Below are 15,790 nucleotides of genomic sequence, written 5' to 3' on the forward strand. Positions count from 1 at the left end.
TTTTCCAACTGATTTAGAAGGCATTTGTAGAATCGGCCAAAATGGTTTAAAGCAGCAATCCTGGAATTTGGGAATTAATTAATACAACACCCATAGCCACGGTATATAATCTACCACGTGTGTGTCGACTGATACTGACAATAAGAACTGTGACCACTCCAACCTACTTATTCCTTCTCATTCCATATATACAGTAGCTGTATGATGTCAAGGACCCCCAGAATTATCTGTATTTAGCCGCGGACCCTCATCAGAAAATATGTTGTTCCAGGGACCCCCCCGCAGAAGACTCAAAGATTTGTGCCACATTTTCACGATTTCAATATAACATAATGCTTAAAAAAACACCCGAATGGGTTAATTGCATTAGAGAAAATCAAACGACAGGCAAAGAAAGGGACAACCAATGAAACCTATACCCCCCTTCAGCTATAACTTGGGCCATCATTGTACATTTTGTTTGAATGTTGATTCATGTACACTGTCCCTATTCGAATTACAAAATGACAAATGATGCAGCGAGTGGGTTCCAAAAGCGTTTTTCACATTACAGATGCATTCCTTGGCACGTTGCGCGGCTCGATCCAGACCAACAGACACACACACACACACACACACGCACACACACACACACACACACAGTCAACGCCAAGGATCGCTGCATCATGGCTGTTTGGGAACAGGGCCCGACGTGGGAACATTCTCTCTCCCCGAGAGGGACATAAAAACAGCAGTCAAAACATTCCTCTGTGTGTTGTGTTGTGTGTGTGTGTTGTGTGTGTGTGTGTGTGAGAGAGAGAGAGTAAAAGAGAGTGTGTGTGTGTGTGCGTTTGCATATTGTGTGTGTGGATGCTTGGATATACTGTGTGTGTGTGTGTGTGCGCGTGTGTGTGAGTGAGTGAGTGCATGTGTGTGCCTATACAGTATGTGATAAATGCTGATGGCGGTATACCGTAGCATATGTATATACATATGGTGCATAAGTTCGGTCGGTTGAACAACACAAACAAGCTATAGTGCAGAGGAGCACCCCTGAGCACTAGTGGAGTCATCTGGAGGGCAGGAGACTGTGTGAGAAATGTCAGCTCACTCACAGGGGGGGGGGGGGGGGGTAAGGGGGGGGGGGGGGGGGTGAACGGAATCGCTGTAAGCCAAGAGCACACATCTCTGTCAACGCTGATTCTCTCTTACAGTGGGATTGCGGCTGATGCGAGACAGATCCTGGCTGTTCTGACTTCGCACACGCGCGCGCGCGCACTCACGCACACAACACGCTTGTGCAACTATATATATAGGCTATGGGCTCCATTTTCGTCACTGCTTAATTAAAGTAAACCCCTTATCCCTAAACTTCTTTGCCTTGTTTTTACTATTTTGCTAAACATTTTCGAATTTACATTGCCACATTGTGAGCTTGTAGACTGGCCATTTTAAGTATTCAAAAATGTTTTGCAAAATAAAAAATAAAACAAGGCAAAGAAGTTTAGGGATAAGGGGTTTTATCGTGACGAAAATGGAGCCCCAAATGTCTAATCCTATATAACCCCAAAATTAATCAGTTTTAACTCAATTCAATTCAATTCAATTCAAAGGGCTTTATTGGCACGAGAAAACATACGTTTACATTGCCAAAGCAGAAAGAACAATACAACAATACAGCAATACAATCAAAACAAAAATTATGTACTTTGAAGGTCAGAATCTTCAATAGATCAACTTCTGTGTACCAAGATAACTCGATGCAGGTATAGTGCAGGAATATACACAATTATTAGTCTTTAGGGTGGTTGTGTTCCATTTGATATCCTTCTCCTATCACAGCAACTCACAAATCTTGCTGCTGTGTTTGCACATTGTTGTACTTCGCCCAGCAGATATGGGAGTTTTTTGTCATTGGTCATGTTTTCAAAATCTCCGTGTGTGGTTGTAATCTGTGGGAAGTATGTGTCTCTGATGTCTTGGTACAATGGGCAGATGGTTAGGAAGTGTAGCTCGGTTTCCACTTCGTTTAGTGTGCAGTGGGTGCATAGTCTGTCTTCTCTCGGGATACAGGTCTGCCTATGACGGCCTTTCTCGATCGCGAGACTGTGCTCACTGAGTCTGTACCTAGTTAAGATTTTTCTTTGTTTTGGGTCGGTCACGGTGCTCAGGTATTCTGCCACTGTGTATTCTCTGTTTAGGGCCAGATAGCATTCTAGTTTACTCTGCTTTTGTGTTGCTTCTTTCCAATGTGTCAGATAGTTTTCCCTTTGCTGTTTTATAATTTGGTTTAGTCCAATGGGTTTTCTATCTCGTGGCTCTGTTTGTGTTTGTGCCCGGAGTTCCAGGGCCAGCTGGCTGAGGGGGCATCTCTCTAGAGTTTCACTGTGTGTGAGTGCCTTGTTATGGAGTGCATCTAGGTCACTTTCTTTTAGGTGGTTGTAGAACTTAAGTGCTCTCTTTTTTATTTTGATTATGAGTGGGTATCGTCCTAATTCTGCCCTGCATGCATTATTTGGTGTTTTTCGCTGGGTACGGAGAATGGATTTGCAGAATTCTGTGTGTAGGTGTTTATCCCATTTTTCCAGGTCATGGTTTGCTAATGGTCCCCAGATCTCGCAACCATAGAGGGAAATTGGTTCTATCACCGAGTCCAGTATTTTAAGCCAGGTTTTAATTGGGATGTCTATTTTGATGTTTCTTTTGATGGCATAGAATGCCCTTCTTGCCTTGTCTCTCAGGTCCTTTACAGCTTGGTTGTAGTTCCCTGTGCTGCTGATGTTTAGGCCAAGGTAGGTATAGTTTTTAGTTTGTTCTAGTGGGATTGTATTTAGGAAAAATTGGTGGTTTTGGCGGCTGGGCCTTTTTTGAAATATCATGATTTTAGTCTTGGTTAGGTTCACTGTCAGGGCCCATGTCTGGGAGAATTTGTGTAGGAGATCAAGTTGCTGCTGTAGTCCTTCCTTGGTTGGGGACAGCAGCAGCAGGTCATCTGCGTAAAGTAAGCATTTGATTTCTGTGTTTGCCAAGGGGATGCCTGGAGCTGTAGACTGTTCTAACGTTTTTGCTAATTCGTTGATATATATGTTGAAGAGTGTTGGACTCAGGCTGCATCCCTGTCTAACACCACGGCTCTGGGGGAAAAAGTCTGTGTGCTTTTCGCCTATTCTAACTGCGCATTTGTTGTTGGTGTACATTGATTTTATGATGTCATAGGTTTTTCCCCCAATGCCACTTTCCAACAGTTTGTACATCAGACCCTCATGCCAAATTGAATCGAATGCTTTTTTGAAGTCGACAAAGCAGGAGAAAATTTTGCTTTTGTTTTTGTTTATTTGGTTGTCAATTAGGGTGTTGAGAGTGTAAATGTGGTCTGTTGTGCGATATTTTGGTAGAAAGCCAATTTGTGATTTGCTCAGGACGTTGCTTTCTGTGAGGAAATTTAGAATTCTGTGGTTGAGGATCATGCAGAGGATTTTTCCGAGGTTGCTGTTTACACAAATCCCGCGGTAGTTATTTGGGTCATATTTGTCTCCAGTTTTGTGGAGTGGCGTTATTAGCCCTTGATTCCATGTGCTGGGGAAAATCCCAGAACTGAGCACAATAGTAACTCATTGTAGTACTATAGTAACTCATTGACTGCCATGGTGGCTCAGAGCAGCACACTTGCCACACATAACTCAATGGGCGAGGCTCTTAGATCGAAAGCCGTTTTGGCCGGAAACCGAGAATCAGGATGTAAAAAATCCACTGTTTAACATTTCCCACGATTGTCATTTAAAATCCACACAAAACATACTTTTTGTAAGCTATATAGGATCATATCGTTTAGAGAAAGGAGCCGCAAATCAAGCTTGTTTTTGGTCTAAAAAAGAAGAATCCGAGATATTTACGTTCTAAGAATCTGTGTCCTCATAGAGAGCTCATGCTCAGTGGATTTTCCATTTCCGTTTTTTGAGTGGTGCAACCACTCAAAAGGAACACCAATGTCTGTGTCCGCCTATCACTATGTGACGTTAACACACCCACCCATGCACCTACAGTATGTGACTGTGCGCAAGAGTATGACTATTAGTACCAGTAGGGGCGCTGTTGTTCCAGAAACAGAGAGAGAGAGACAGTGCAGCACTGTTGCCTGCTAATGAGAGAGAGAGAGAGAGAGAGAGAGAGAGAGAGAGGAGGGGGGAGAGGAGAGTTGCACCACTCACTTCACACAGGTGTGATTTTTTTTTTACCGCACCGGAACCGGAGTGTTATGGGGCATACAGGACGCTAATATCAACCGTAAAATCAATTGATTAATTGATCACTCATTCAATTAGTCCGTCATCGTGCTCTCACTATCACTCGCTCACTCTCTCACTCTAACGATGACCACGTCTTTCCATATTGGTTTTTTTTTCTCCCCTTACCTCTACAAGTCTCCATCATTTATTTCTCTGCCAAATTCCATTTCCCCATATAACATAAACGCAGGGAGATTGCATAAATACATTGAGCTGGGAGATTTTTTTAAAGCATGTTGTGAAACCTATAACAACTGCATTAACCTCCACTTCAATCAAAGCCTTCGCCGAGCAGCTTGGGAACTGAGGCCTGCATGGGCAAAATGTCCGCTGCAGGCAAACTATAGGTTTACATGCACTATTAAACAGTGTAACGAGACCACATTCTTCTTTTTTTTTTATATATAAGTTGAGGATCTGTTTTATTTATATCTAGGAGTGCAGCAGTTCATCGAACTGGTCATTTTAATCGATCATAAAATATTATCGATAATCTTTGTAAAATAATCAATTCATAAGAAACCAATTTTGGTCACGCTGTTATAGGCAAAACGTTAACATTCTTTTAAAGAAAGTTTCCACAGCTTTACTTCAACTTGGAAATCTGCAAGGCCTTTGGAGTTTGGACGTGCTCATCAAAAGGATTTAAAATGATGGAAAGCGAATCCATCATAATCATATAATACTATAATGTTCCAGCCTTGAGTGCAGTGGTGGAAAAAAGCACTCAAATGTTTTACTTAAGTAAAAGTATCAATACAGCAATAACTAATAGTGCAAGTCTGTAATTCACACTTTACCTGATAAAAAAATATTTTTAAAAATAGCACATCTACAAGCTCACAACGTGTTGCGATTTTCAACTGGCTGAAATGTATGTGTCCTACTGTATGTTTTGTAATAATAATCAAAATCTACAAACTCACTAGTAACTAAGGTTTTAACATAATTATAGTGCAATAAAAGTGTATCATATTTGCCAACCAAGGTCGATATTCTAGGTTGTTAGAGAAAGTAAAAATATGTATTTATTAAAATAAATACGAATTTCTTTCGTTTTAGCTTTTTTAGCTATTTTTGACGGGGGGGGGGGGGGGGGGGGGGGGCATTCGAACAAGTAGCTAAATATACAATATTGTTTTTAGAAAAAAAATAGGGCGATTTCTTTATTGTTATTTACTATAGACACTAGGCAATTACATCTGACCACAGTAGTTTTTTTCTGTGTAAAGATTTGCAAAAAATTAAAATACATATTTAGCATAATTATATAGCTTGTTCGAATGCCCGCCCCCCCCCCCCCCTGTAAAATATAACTAAAATCGTTATCACGAAATAAATAATCTTATAAATTGACATACTGTACATAGGGCGTACATCGTTAAGAACTGACTACGAGAAAGAAGTGCACATGAGTCGTCCATGTGAACTGCAGTTGCATTTACTGTATGAGAACACATTTTCTAAAGCATTATTCTGAGCTAATGGACCTCTGTTGAGGTCTTTAAGAACTGACTACGAGAAAGAAGTGCACATGAGTCGTCCATGTGAACTGCAGTTGCATTTACTGTATGAGAACACATTTTCTAAAGCATTATTCTGAGCTAATGGACCTCTGTTGAGGTCTTTAAGGGGTTGTGGGGGGGGGGGGGGGGGGGGGGGCAGAAGCAGCCATATACTCTTGGATCGGCATGCACACGGGCCTGACAAAACACACAGCTGTTTTTGCTGGCTGAATTCAACGACATCCTCAATTGATTTCAACTGACAAGGTCATAGTACCAGACGCAGCATGGTGGGGTGGGGGGGGGGGTGTATAGGAGAGAGAGAGAGAGAGAGAGAGAGAGAGAGAGAGAGAGAGAGAGAGAGAGGGAGAGAGAGAGAGAGGGGTGAATTAAATAAAACAAGTTAGAATAAAACAGTGGTGGAGGAAAGTACTCACATTTCTCAGTACTTAAGTAAAAGTACCAATACCACAATGTAGAAATACTCTGTTACAAATAATAGTCCAGTATTCCATATTGACTTGAGTAAAAAAGTACAAAAAGGTAAATGGGAGAGTACTGAAGGTAAATGGGACACAGGCTTTATAGTTTAGACAACTATTGGTCTGACTGTCGTAAAATGCTTTGAAAATAGCAGACCTATAAGCTTGTAGATCGGCTATTTTCAAACAGCCAAAGAAAGGTATAGGGCTGAATTGGTTGATGCATGTTTCGTAATAATAATCATCAAAATCTACAAAGTAAGTGCGGTATACCGCGAGTACATCGTAGTTACATTGCAGTTCACACACCACTGGAGTAAAAGCGAGAGGTATACAGAGTGCAGTCTGCAGACACGAGGCTAGCAGAGGGAGAGAGAGACAGAGATACTGAACAGACGTTTGTCTGTGAATGCTTTAGCGTTGAACCACTTCAACCATTATTATTTTGAACTTTAGCCGTTGACAAATAGCAGATCTACAAGCTCATCTATTACAGCTATACGAGCTTGTAGATCTGCTAAATGGACCCGTTATGTGTGCATGCGTGTCACTATGTCAGTGATTCGCAAACTGCTATATTCCAAGGACCGCCAGTTTGATATACGCATTAGGACCGCCATTTTAAATTTACATTTTTTTATCCCCGGGACCCCAATCTGCATTGTGAAATGCGCAGTATTAACTTCACTTGGAGAGCGTACAAAATGCAATATCGCATCGCAATAAGCAATAAGCATATCACATTTCAACAACCCAGGAATAAAGGATGTTTCTCTTTGGATTAGAAGGACATATTTTAAGGGCATAAGTGAGAAACTGGAAACTGCACTGCTAATAAATTGACCCCTGGAAAACCGCACACCACTCTCAAATGAGCACTTCGGTCGGGCAACCTGAAAGCAGATTCGACCTGCCCGAAAGTTTAATTTACCTGCAGGTTGGGCAACACTTGGTGTCAACGCCTGAACCACTTAGGCCCGATAGACTTTGTCACACAAAGAACCGTTTTCTTTTACCAATTGTCAAGCTTCAGAGCTTGTAGATTCACTATTTTGATACTTTTGCAATACGATGTCTGCAATAAAATTGACATACTCAAAGTAAAAGTACCTCAAGAGAGTACTTAAGTTCCGTATACTTGAATAAATGTACTTAATACTTTGCACCGCTGTCTATGTGTGTATAGTCTAGATGTGTCAGCACAGTCATGTGAGTCTCCTGGGGTTTTTGCACAAGTCGGTGCAAAAACAACTTGGTCTATTGTCAGACCATTATGGTGTGGACAATGTCCTTGTCTTATTGTACACATGTGATGTGGCGTTGTCAGGACTTAGAGTAGACTGATGACACTTTTTTTTGGGTCTGTTGTTTACCCCACATTTTGGAGAGTCCTACACCACCCATGTTTTGACCCATATGAAAGAAAGAGAGAAAGAGAAAGAAAGCAACATACAAACAAACCTTGGAGGCTGAAACCTTGACAGTCAAACTGACAGTCAGTCAAAGTGATATAGTGACATCACAATATCATCCTGTCTCCTAACCCCTTTATAATACAACAACAGCTGTGGGTGTCGCTTCAGTTCAGGTGGATCACCACCCATCAGGCAAACCGGGCATTAAATCCATTACTGACGCTAGGTGGCAGCATAAGCACACCTAACGAATGGTCCACTCAAACTCTACTATCCTTGTTTCATTTCCGGGTTATTCAGTGAGGTGGGGGCTGTTGTTGTGAGCACAGTCATCGTTAGCAGTAGCTCATACCCCTTAGCCATCATTACAAACAGTTACATGTGCTCAGCGATACAAACTCACAAATGATTTACGGTCGCCGGGATGCGCGACGGCTCACCATGGACAGCGCTCGAAGCTTTAGAGATACAGTGCTTTGAAAATCCTGTCGGAGGCTGGATGGAGCTGGATTTAAAAATCCCATAGCTGGTAGGGACGGAGGCTCTCCATAGTAACCGGAGCAATGCTAAAAGGTAAATTGGCTTTCATATATGGAGTATACAGTTGTCTACGAACATGTAGATATCACCTTTAGGTACTTGCTACATTTATAAACGTAGATAGCAGCGAAAAGGTTAATGAACTGGTGGGAGTATCCACATAAAAAATTATACACTTTAAAGAAAACACATTCTTCCTTATTATAATAATGGTATTATATAATAATAATACCTGATTCATGTAACTTTCCTGTTACACCCTAGATTTGAGCCCGGGTCTCCAGCGCCGATGGGTTTTTTTTTACCACTGACCTCTCTCCAATTTTGACCTTCTTGTCAAAATTCATCTCAAACCATAAACAGGATTGAGACGAACGGAGAGCGGAACTGTTACTGAATACACACAGGACTTACCGTTCGGCCTCCAGACGCATCTCCTCTCGCTTCTGTCTCCTCAACTCCCTGCGCCGCTCAAAGTCCATGTCATCCATGGTTATGCCCTGTGGGGGAGACATCAACAAACCGTTAAGTTTACACCGACAGGAAGGGAGAAAGGAAGGCAGGCACAAAACGGACTTCCGGGTTCATCACCTCTGTTCCACGCACTGGGTGTTCTCAGATTAGCACTTCAAGATTCCAAAATGCATAGGCATATGCACTTGTATGCACTGGCCTTCACAATTATTACATCAATATTAATCGCAATAATTTCTTGCATAATCGTAATAATCGTTTCCATATTACATTTACATACACCCCCCCCCCCCCCCCCAACAAAAATATTATAAATACCTGATCTAAAAGCAATATAGTTTATTCTCAATATTCAAACTTTTTGCGTGTTTTTATTTTTCTTCCCCGTGACTTAAAGCCCTACAACGTGATCACACTACACTACAGTGTCACACAAAAGCATTAAAAGTAGCAGATCATGATCAACAAGGTCGAAACGCAACGCGCGTGGCGCAAAGCGACTCATATGCCGACACGCGCACCGACTCACTCACTCACTCACTCACACTCTCACTCTCTCTCTGGTGTTTTGTCCATGGGGGCGTGGTTTTAAGCCATTTCAGACCTGAGGCCGCGATTCTAAAGAAAATTGTGTCTGAAAATTGTGCCTGAAAATATGTTGTTCCAGAGAGGGAGTTTAAGGTTACGGCCAGGCATGATATGACCCCGATACCGCGCCCACCTGGGCGAAACACAGAAGAAAGAGGTGTGTTTTTTCTTCTCTTCTTCTAGAGAGAGAGAGAGAGAGAGAGAGAGAGAGGGGGGGGGGGGGGGGGGGGGATATAGGCAGAGCGTGTATAAGGAGGGAGAAGCCGCCAACACAGGATGTTAACTCAATCAGCGAGGAGCACTCTCTGGCTAAAAATACCCCCGCTTGGCTCAGGGTATACGTGACTGTCTGTGCAGGCAGCGCCGAGGCAGCCAGCTATAGGACCACCCAAGAACCACCAGTGATCCTCCCCATTGCAAGATCCATGGTCCCCCCCCCGCTAAGCCACCGACAACAACAACAACAACAACAACTAGAATGTAAGATCTGTGCCAGGCCGCATACAGTACAGTCCTATTCGTCTGTGCCTCAATCTCAAAATGACATTGATGGGTACCTATGGGTATTTATGTTAGACACACCCACAGACACATAGAACAGTGGTTCCCAAACTTGTTCATGTCAAGGACCACCCCCCCCCCCCAAATTGGCACTGATTAGCCTGCGGACCCCCTAATTTGAAAACATAATGCCAGGGACCTCCTCCCCCCCAAAAGAGAAGACTTTCTACACTTCTATAGCTTAGAGATTCTCAATCCATTTAATTTCAATGACCCCCCTCCAGTTTGACATGCATTAGTGTATACTGTACGGACGGAGCCCCATTTAATGGCATTTCTCTATCTCTGGGACCCCCCCGATTTATATTGTAAAAAAATAAATGTTAATTTAACTCTGTGTGTGTGTACACTCTCAGAGTTACAGATTATACAGGTAGCTATATGGGGGACTCCCTGGAACTCCCTCAAGGACCCATGGGGGTCACTTTGGGAACCACTTGTATAGAATGATGATTGATTCAGCGTGCCTCCTCATGGCCAAGCGAGTAAAACAGTGTGTTGTGCAGAATGAACACCATAGCGTCCATCGCAGAGGTTATTATCATTACGCATGCAGAGCAGCGATGCGTCACTCTCTAATGCAGTGGTGGGGGTGGGGGGGGATCTTGGCAAAACACCAAGATTTTATTGATAATAAAACATGAAACTTTATTTGACATGTTAATCACGCTATGCTCTGTTCTATATGAGAGGCGCAGTCACCAGGTGCGCTAAGGGCCCCCCCGTCGCGATGAAAATGTCAGGTGAAAATGAAGAAAATCCCCCCAAAACTTTAAAAGATATGGCCAAAAATAGCACAGCAACAAGCTCACACTGTGTCACAATGAGCTTGTGCTATTTTAGCCATTTTAGAGATTTTGGGGGGGTTTTGGACATTTACTAGAATCACTACAATTTACTAGAAAATGCCCTCTAAAAGCACAGTAAAGCGGAAACAAAACAAAGTCAAATCAAGTCATTGAGTAACGGTTTGCAATGGAAAAGTACTGAGCCGTGTGAATCGTGGACAACAAGAATAGCAGATCTACAAGCTCACAGCGCGTCCCTTCGTGTACCACGTTGCTGTAACATCCGGTACTTTTGAACATTTTTAAAATAAATCTTGAAAGTATATTTGCAGGGAAATGATGAAGAGCTCTACCTTAAACGTCCCTGTGCCCCGCACAGTGCACACCACACCAGCTCCTCACAATGCCAGGACAAAACCTCTTCCCGTCAGCGTCAGCTCTCTCTCCCCCTCCTGCCCTCCCTCCCCAATCTCTTCCTGTATTGTTTACAGAGTTGCCAGTGCTCGGCTGAACTCGGCTATAGGCAGCTGTAGGAAGATTTTTGTAAAAGTAGCAATACCACAATTAATTAAAATTAAATTTTGAGTAGAGGCACACAAGTATTGGCATCAAAATGTCTGTCTGTCTGTCCGTGCTAATTCACTTTTTTCCATCGCTATATTTTTTGTATAAATCCTGTCTTCATAATGTCAACAGTATGTGTAGCATGACATTTTACTCCATAGTAACGCCGTCGCTGTGTTCCAGCCGTAAAGCGTGACGTCTCGTCCATCGCGAGTGTGCTCACCAGCGCACCAGTCGTTCACACACACTAGTGCACAAACTGCACATGCAGGCATGGATGCATTGGAAAGAGACGGTGGTTAAGGATTGAAAAGTATTAACAAGAGCTTGAGACAAAATAATAGCTACATTGGATTTTTTTCTTTTTTGAAAAGTAACAATATTGGACACACAAGGTCTCCGCCCAACAGTGACAATATAATTTTGGCCAAACCAACCTATAGCTACAAAGCTTCGCCCACAGTTAAGCTTCATTCACACGAAAGAAGCTAGCTTCTGCTTTTGCTTTTTAAAGCAGCTTCTTCGGTCTGAACGGAGCTTAAGACACCTATATATCGTCTATGTCGGGTGGAAACGTCACATGACAAAACTGTTACTTTTCAGGCATCAAATACAAAAGTAGCAAAAGGCTAGATATACAAGCTCAAAAGGCGCCGCTTTCACGCCGCATTTGAACTTGTGGATCTGCAAATTTTTATGCTTTTGTGTGATCAGTTAGGGCATTAATTTACGAAAAAACAAATTATATATATATATATATATATATATATATATATATATATATATATATATATAAATATATATATATGGATATAAGAGTAGTTTCTGCCCGACTGTGCCGATATATACAGTCCTGAATGTTACTTATTTGACAAAAGCCACCCGGGGGGGGTGAGGCGTGGGGGTGAGTGAGAGAGGAGAGATTTTCCCCCCAAAAACCACGAGAATCCATTCTCAAAAGTTTAGATTTGTCATTAAGTGCGGCTGTGGGAGGGCAGAAAATTGGCGGTTGAATGTCGGGTGCAATTCGTACAACTGTAATTAAGACAAAACGAGAGCGAGCTATATAGCGCTAAAAACCCGGAAAGGCCCCCACACAAACATGACGAGTCTTAATCACATACTTCCTAGAAGCACTGACGCCAAAACGGGGGATGAGGCAATCAGCCAGCTATAGTGGAAGAAGTGCTCAGATGTTTTGCACTATACGAATCGTGCTTTACTCTTCAGAACAAAAGGGGAGTCTACCGACAAGCCTCGAGCCTGAATAGGCTGGTCCGTCCGGTGCATCACAGGAACAAGGACACTTAATGCAGGAGGAGGAGAGGACACTGGAGCAGCACGGACATTTTAAGCCGACTAACGATTCGACTTATACGGTCTTCATCATCAGAGTCATGAACGACTCCGACGAAGACCTTCTAGGTCGAAACGTTAGTCGTTTTTTGTATACTATAGCACCTAAATAAAGCCTTAAAATGTCCGTGCTGCTCCAGTGTCCTCTCCTCCGTCTGTACTTTACTCTTCCTCTTGGAACCCACTTTCCTGCGCAAACTGTGCTGACATTGAGCTAGAGCCTGCTTGCTACGGGGGGTACATTTAATTAATCTTGACCTTCAGGTCAAAATTACTGGCACAAAACATTTTTAGATAATAATAATAATAATAATGGATTTTATTTATAATGCACTTTACATTCCATGGAATCACAAAGTGCTACAATATAAATGCATAGAAAAAGAAACACCACACGATTAAAACATCGAGGGAAAACAATACAGTTGAGGGCATGAGGTCAAAATGTAAACCAGTGGGTTCAAAAGAAAGCTTTGTTAAAAAAAGGTATAGGTCATGGGACCCTCTAGATGACCATGGCCAGGTCCATGGCCAAATAGCCTGTATCAATTGTGGGGTACTTTTTATTATTATTATTATTATTAAGACCATTACTGCATTAAAATGAATCAACAAACTGTACTGTACTCTCAACCTGGGAAACATTGGCCAAATTGTCAAATAATAATATGAGAATGAGCCAAGAAGATCCGCAAGCTCACAACAGCTCGGCTATTTTTCACAATGTGTATCCGTGGAACCGAGTCACACAAAAGAAAACCTTTGAGAACCAACTGCCATACTGAAGAGCATGAACTCGCAATTATTCTCTGAAAATGAAAAAAAAAAAGCGCTGCCAGTGGCATTCTCTCTGGCCTCTGCATGGGGGGGGGGGGGGGGGCGATGCACAGGCACACACAAGGGGCAGAGAGGAGGGCCGCAACGCATTCCACAGAAGGCCTTCAATAAAAATGCAGAGATGTAAGTGCTGCGTATATTGCCGGAGGGGACCACCCATACTCATGCAAAAAAGCCAGGGAAGAGAGCAGGAGAGAGAGAGAGAGAGAGAGAGAGAGAGAGAGAGAGAGAGAGAGAGAGAGAGAGAGAGAGCAATTGTATAAAGTGGAGCGGGGTCTTGACAGATTCAGTGCCTTTTATATGTTTGGCCTGCCTTAGCCTGTCCACTGTAAAAACGCTTTTATCCACCCATGTCTCTCTTCATCCATGTCCCACATCTCTGCACTTTGCCTCCTCTCTCTCTCTCTCTCATTGTGACGTGTTGTGAGCCTGTAGATTGGCTATATTTTCACAGCTTCAGACGGGGACTCCGTGCACGGTAGAAAGTTGCTGAGTCTTCCATCGTTCAACTTCTACGCTTCTCTCTTCTTTTTCTTTCCTCTCACTATTTAATTCCTGTTCTCTCCGCCCCTCTCTTTCTCTCCCTCTCGCTCTCTGTGTCCCTTTGCTTCTCCCCATTCATTTCCCCGTCTGTCTGCCTCAAGAGGTTCTACAATAGCCATAATGACACATTTGCACAAATTACTACCTGTCGAGACTGCCAGGCCCTGGCACACAAACTATAAGCGTCTAAATGCCACCCTATTAAAAAGCCCTAAAAGCCAAGTTGATGTTATCCACGACTGCCATTGCGGGATTAGCCCGCCCCCGTAATGCCTCTATCTTTCTCACAGAGTCTTATGCCAACAACGGCGAAACAATGCGACCCTATCAGGCAAAATGTGGCACCAAATAGCACAACAGAAAAAGGGCTGGGAGCGAAGGCTTATAGGAGTAAGTATGGGGCCAAGGGCGCATCTATTTTTGGCTCGGGGTGAAATGAAATGTTCCTTCTTTACTGGGCTCGGCGGAGAAGGCGGAGGAAAGGAGAGAAAAAAAAGTCCCCGCAATCTTTCTGGGTTGAGTTCTTATCGCTCCAATTTTATTTTCCACTTGTCCGGCAGACGATTACTCTACGATCACAAGCGTCTGCTCTGGCCCATGTGTTTTAACCCATTCTGACCTGAGATCAGATTCATACGAGGTTTCCACTGGACACACACTGGTCTGATTAACCCATTCTGACCTGAGATCAGATTCTAAAAAAATGTCAGTCGTTCTTCGATTTTTCAAAAAATAGCAGACCTACAAGCTCGTAGCGCGCCACTCGGTGGCGCGCTATGAGCTTGTAGATCTGCTGTTTTTCAATAGCTAAAGCATAACATGATGCTAAACACCAAAACGGGTTCCATGCAGTTCAGAATGGGTTAATGGCGCCTGTTTAGGAACAGAAGGTCTACCCGACAGTACCTTTGTTGTACCTAACGGCTCAATCCACATGTGGATCTACGGTGTGGAATTAAACCTCTTGTGGAGTATTTCTTACATTGTGGACCTGCCATTGCGTTGCTACTTTTTGCACTTTATATAACCTCATGTGTACTGTACCTGTTGCTTGTACCTGTACCTGTACCTGTACCAAAGCAGTAAATTAATGTCCTACTTGACTTGACTACACTACAGCGTCACTCAAACAGCTTGCAGATCTGCTACTTTTGCCATGTTTGAATTGGAATCCAGAAAAGTTACAGTTTTGGACATAATATTATGAGTTTCCACCCGACAGAGACGATATGTTTCTTTAACATGTTTCTCCTTGCTCTCCCTCTCCCCGTTTCCCCCCCAATCCAATCCAATCCACTTCTTATATATAGCACATTTCACAACTCAAGTTTACAAAGTGCTGTACAGAAAGCTAAACACTAACACTATAAAGCTAAAACAAAAGACACCAACAAACCAAACGGTAGAAAAGGACACATAACAACAAAAAAGCCACAGAAAAACACAGAACTCTCAAATGGAACTAAAAGCCAAGGGTGCCAACAGGTGGGTCTTAAGGCGAGATTTAAAAGTCTCGATGTGTAAAAAAAACCCCATTCTTCTTTACTCAAAACGACGTGTGACAAAACCTAATTCCACCCACTTGTTTACGCCTGCGAGCCTGTGGCGGGACAATGAAACTGATTCAGAATCAGATTATTTGCGCACAATTTCACACACTCTGGGTAACAGTATCGGACGGACGCCTCACATGTAAGACACCTACTTCAATATTAAAACCAACGCACCACTGGCACAGGCTTTCAAGACTGCACGCACTCAACATGTGTGTGTAAATGTACATATAACACACATATATTATTGTTATACAATACACGCCGCAATGCAGTCCTTACATAATGCATCCTCCTATAGTATACATACATGTCTCTA

General features: G+C 42.7%; 1 protein-coding gene across 5 annotated transcripts in view; it reads right to left on the reverse strand.

Annotated features, from left to right (window-relative positions):
- The window catches only part of cald1a (caldesmon 1a), a 105,817-nt gene that overhangs the window by 49,580 nt on the left and 40,447 nt on the right, over positions 1–15,790 (reverse strand). For all 5 annotated transcript variants that reach the window (XR_013963586.1, XM_080757624.1, XM_080757623.1 and 2 more), the window contains exon 2: positions 8,622–8,707. Coding sequence is in view for 4 of the 5 variants with exons in the window: in XM_080757623.1 (XP_080613749.1) it covers positions 8,622–8,707 (86 nt within the window). In the remaining variant the exon portion in view is untranslated. The remainder of the gene's footprint in view (positions 1–8,621; positions 8,708–15,790) is intronic.

Source organism: Protomyctophum bolini (genome assembly GCF_963924005.1).
Source record: "Protomyctophum bolini genome assembly, chromosome: 23".
NCBI lineage: Eukaryota > Metazoa > Chordata > Actinopteri > Myctophiformes > Myctophidae > Protomyctophum > Protomyctophum bolini.